Below are 4,250 nucleotides of genomic sequence, written 5' to 3' on the forward strand. Positions count from 1 at the left end.
AGGTTTTCATTATGTAAATGTTCAAAACCATTGGATACCTTTATTTATGAATAAGGCTTGTTGCTGATTATTAAAAGTTTTCAAAATTTTATTTTTGGGAAATGGTGAAGGATTGTTGGTGATTTCCATAAAATGAAAAATAATAAAAGGAATAAAAAAACTTGAATAGTTGTATGTGTCAATTGTGTCCTTTCATGTATTAGTATCCTTTGATATTTGAATGAAAGGTTATGATTCCAACGATATATACTTTCATAGATAATATTACAAATACTATAAAACACCACTTTGTACAAATATCAATCATCTTTTTAATAACAAAATCTTTCCATTCTCAAAGTTACATGCTTTTCAAAGTGTTGTTTGTATAATATTATACTACACTAACAATATACAAAATCGTTCTCTAATTTATTAAAAAAATTACGGAGTTCCTCACGATGGCAATTCTCCCACAATAGCAAATTTGAAAAAGTAACATTCTACCCAATAAAAAGCAATAACAATTTCGAAACAGTATGAACCATTGTTCCTGCCAATTTCTTCAGAAATGTTGGAATCATTGGGGTCCCAACCATTTCCCATAGGATTTTTTTTTTGTCTTTTCTGAATCTTCAAGTGAGCCCCTCTTCTTGTCAACAATGGGACTGTAATCTAGAGATGCTAAACAATGATCCACTATGTTTATAAACACATGATTATCAAGCAGAGACAAATAATTACACTCGCACGATATTTAGCCATTAAATTAATTTTAAAAATACTAAGATTTACATCTGCAAAATGTAACTAGAAGCTATCTAACTCCGATCAAAAGAATTCTCTTGAAAATGCTAGCATCCAATCAAACCTGATCTAAATATTCGTGTATCAGCTCTAATTCTTTGTGAAATATACAGAATAAAGAGATAATTAAGAGTTCACATTATCGGTTTTCATAAAGACAAGGGAAAAAGTTAGTCAATACATCTTTGTTTGACAATTTTTTCCTTTTATTGGAGTAGCCACCCAGAGATTTTAACTCTGAAATACTTGGGAAAAAAGATCATTTACAATGCCTTTTCAGCAAAGAGTAGGAATAAGCAATGAAACTAAATCATAGTCCCCTCCCCTCCCAAAAAAAAAAATTCTCAGTTAGAGAGCTCATCAGCATTCACACTAAAGCTGCGTATAGTTTTCAAAGTTTCATACAGCGCTGGCACATTTATTTTAGTGTGCATACCGCTATACATCACCAGGTTGGGAAATAATTCTGACTGTGAAGATGGTCATAACACACTGAATTCTGATCAATGTTATGCTGTGGCATCAGAGGATCAAAGGGGTGTGTTGACCAGGTCTCGATATCTGATGCGGGATCAGACGTCCAAGGTCTGTGCTGCCGGATGCAGCCCAATCTTTGTTGCTGATCACAGTTTCCAGCTCCAAAAGTAGACATCAAGTTATCCATGTTCTGCTGCTGCTGATTTGGTGCGATTATGGTATTCCTGGACAAATATGCAGAGTCCTGATTTAAATGCTGCGGGTACTGCTGTTTACAGTTTACAGCTCTGAAATTGGGCATCTCGTGTTGCATTGCCACCTGCTGGTGCTGCTGATTCGGAGCTATCATTGAATTCCTTAACAAATAGAGAGAATCATGATTCAAATCCTGCAAGTACTGTCGCTGGTTAGGAGCCATTATCGAATTTCTTGACAAATGCAGAAAATTCTGGTTGGCCGGTTGCATGACAGGCAGAAGATGCTGCACTTCATTAGGCACCAAGCTCAAATCACTAGACTTCACTACTATGCCATGCCTATCACTGAACGTTGAATCCAAAATTGGCTCCTGCATATAACCCAGCCATGAGCTCAGCATGTCTGTAGATGGTACACAAGAGTTATGCCCAAAATATAGTTGTGAACCTAGACGAATGTCTGAATGAGACTCTGGATTAAGGTTAAATGTCTTCTTCCTTGAAGCAACAAGAGGCTCAAACATCAAACGACCATTTTCTTGCTTCTCTATAAGCCACTTCCCAAGTTTAGGAGAATAGGGTTTTGAATTTTCTGGATCTGATAAAAATGATTTGGTCAAGGGACTTGAATACAACTGTTCGCACAGTTGCATCACTGAAATTAATTCTTCCGGTTGCTCCTTAGCTGATCTCAGAGGTGTTCCTGACCATCTCGGCTGCACCTGCCTTCCGGACACCAAAACATTGTCAGACAAAAATCGGCATGTTTTATAGACTTCATACTCTAAGTTAATCTTCGTTTGCATTCTGTCTAAGGCCTCATCAGCCCTTTTCTTGTCTTCTTCAAACGTTCCTTCTGGATTTTTATCCCTCATGCTTATATCAGCTGCAAAGTGATACCCATATTATGGTTAAACTTCCCTAGAGACAAAAACTACTTAAAATCAATAACCAATTAAAATGCAAAAGCCCCTAGTGTATTTAACAAGCGAGGATATATATCCACCTGAACAGCATATTTATTTCAACATAACTCAAAACCTCCAACAACTTTATTCTGTTGGTTACCCTATGAAAATATTAAATGAATAGTAATTACAAAAACAATTACTATATGGAAATCCATATAGAGGATTAATCTATGCTTTCCTAGTTAAATTTACTTTATAGAAGTATTAACAAGCCAAATCACTGCCTTCTCTTTGGCTAAACTATAAAAATCTGGGTTGAACACATTCTTAGATATGAAAGTAATAGCAATAGGAGATATCGGTGGTCAACCAACCATCATGGTTTCAATCACTCTTTCAGCAAGTGACAATTATAAAATTTGGCAGATCTATATACTCAATTTCATTTTGCACTAGTGGAAATCTATCTTTATTTCAAAATCCTCTAACAGAAACTGTTTCTTTTCTAACACTAGTTAACAAAACCTTAAAATAGTCTCTCGTTTCTGTTGCATTGTGGAGCTTGGATTCGAGCTGTTTTTTATTATTTGATGTACACCTCCTTCCGCAAAATGACAATGTGGTCAAGAAACCAATTGCAAAATCCAAATAGATCATTAGCGTAAAGAAAAAAAAACGACAAGAAAAAAAAAATCTCATTCTTGATTGAAAAAAATTCTAAATAGAGCATAAGCAGAAAACAAATAACGCAAGAAAAACAGGGAACGGCTGAGCTCACCGCCAAAAGGAACGAAATCCCAAAAATACCAGGCATCATCCGTCATTTCCCAATCGAAAACTGGCTCCTTGTAATCGACCAACACGTCGCCGACGGCGCGAACAAAATATCCCGATGACAGCATCGAAGGCGATCTTGGTAACGATAACCTGAATCATAGCAAGAACCAAAGACACACGGGGAAGACGAGGGGAATCGAGAGCAAATTCAACAGGAAGGGGAAAGCTTCTTCAGAGAAAGATGAGCGGGCGGCATCGCCGTTGCCGAATACCTGGGTTTCTTCTGAGGCGGCCCAGCCTTGGTCTCCCGTATTTTAAAAGACACATCCTCCAATCTCCGCCTCTTTCTTCTTTCATCGAAGCTTCTCCCTCGCATCATCGCCGCCGGCTTCCGATTCGCTCTTGGCCGCGACCACGAACCTTGTGGCGCTCCTTAAATGGCCATGGCGCTTGTCCATTGAGACGGTACGGAAGAGGAGTGCAGATCTTGAAGACGCTGCCGTTGCCGTTTCCGTTGGTAACTGAATCAGTTGAGGGAGAGCCATGGAGCAATTCGTCGTCGGCGGAGGTGCGAGGGACTCGGTCTCCGGGAAGGGAGCCCCGAGGGTTTAATTCAAGATTAATGAAAGAATCGAGGATTTTGATCTGATCTTGCCCGGTTCAAGTAAACCCTGTTAGGTTGGGCCGATATGTGGACCTTGATCCATAATCCAAGCGCTTGAAGATCCGAATGTGTAACAATTGGCAATATCAGATGTAAATTTAACAAAGACATATTTTAAAATAATAAATTACAATGCAAATATGTTAAATGGGTAACTTAGGCTATGTTTATCTCGAAAGATGGAAAGGGAAAGAAAAGGGATGGAAAGGAGAAGGAAAGGAATTGGTAACATAGGGAAAATAAAAAATTAAAAAATAAAAATTAATAATCTTAGTTAATCTCATTGATTATATTAGGATAATTAGATCAATCTCACGAAAGAGAAAAGATAAGAATATATAGGAAATGATAAAAAAAAAAAAAAAAAAAAAAAAAGCGATATGTAAGAAGGAAAAGGAAGGTAAAAAAAATAAAAAACACAGAGTTGGTCGTTCTTTT

At 37.3% G+C, this 4,250-nt stretch overlaps 1 protein-coding gene across 1 annotated transcript; it reads right to left on the reverse strand.

The window, feature by feature from the left end:
- Positions 1 to 912: 912 nt before the first annotated feature.
- On the reverse strand, positions 913 to 3,871 carry LOC122007954. The gene is made up of 3 exons (XM_042563492.1): positions 3,421 to 3,871; positions 3,150 to 3,298; positions 913 to 2,346 (listed from the first exon to the last, which is right to left on the reverse strand). The coding sequence occupies exons 1-3, from the start codon at positions 3,525 to 3,527 to the stop codon at positions 1,232 to 1,234; spliced, it is 1,371 nt and encodes a 456-aa protein (XP_042419426.1). The 5' UTR covers positions 3,528 to 3,871; the 3' UTR covers positions 913 to 1,231.
- Between the last annotated feature and the right edge of the window lie 379 nt (positions 3,872 to 4,250).

Source organism: Zingiber officinale, chromosome 8A (assembly GCF_018446385.1).
Source record: "Zingiber officinale cultivar Zhangliang chromosome 8A, Zo_v1.1, whole genome shotgun sequence".
Taxonomy (NCBI): domain Eukaryota; kingdom Viridiplantae; phylum Streptophyta; class Magnoliopsida; order Zingiberales; family Zingiberaceae; genus Zingiber; species Zingiber officinale.

Bases quoted from the DNA above. Each gene is read 5' to 3' on its own strand.
- LOC122007954 (XM_042563492.1), bottom strand. From the start codon at position 3,527: ATGATGCGAGGGAGAAGCTTCGATGAAAGAAGAAAGAGGCGGAGATTG. The intron at 3,299-3,420 runs GTATTCGGCAAC...GCTATGATTCAG, and splicing joins CCGCCTCAGAAGAAACCCAG to GTTATCGTTACCAAGATCGC. The intron at 2,347-3,149 runs GTGAGCTCAGCC...ATCACTTTGCAG, and splicing joins GGATTTCGTTCCTTTTGGCG to CTGATATAAGCATGAGGGAT.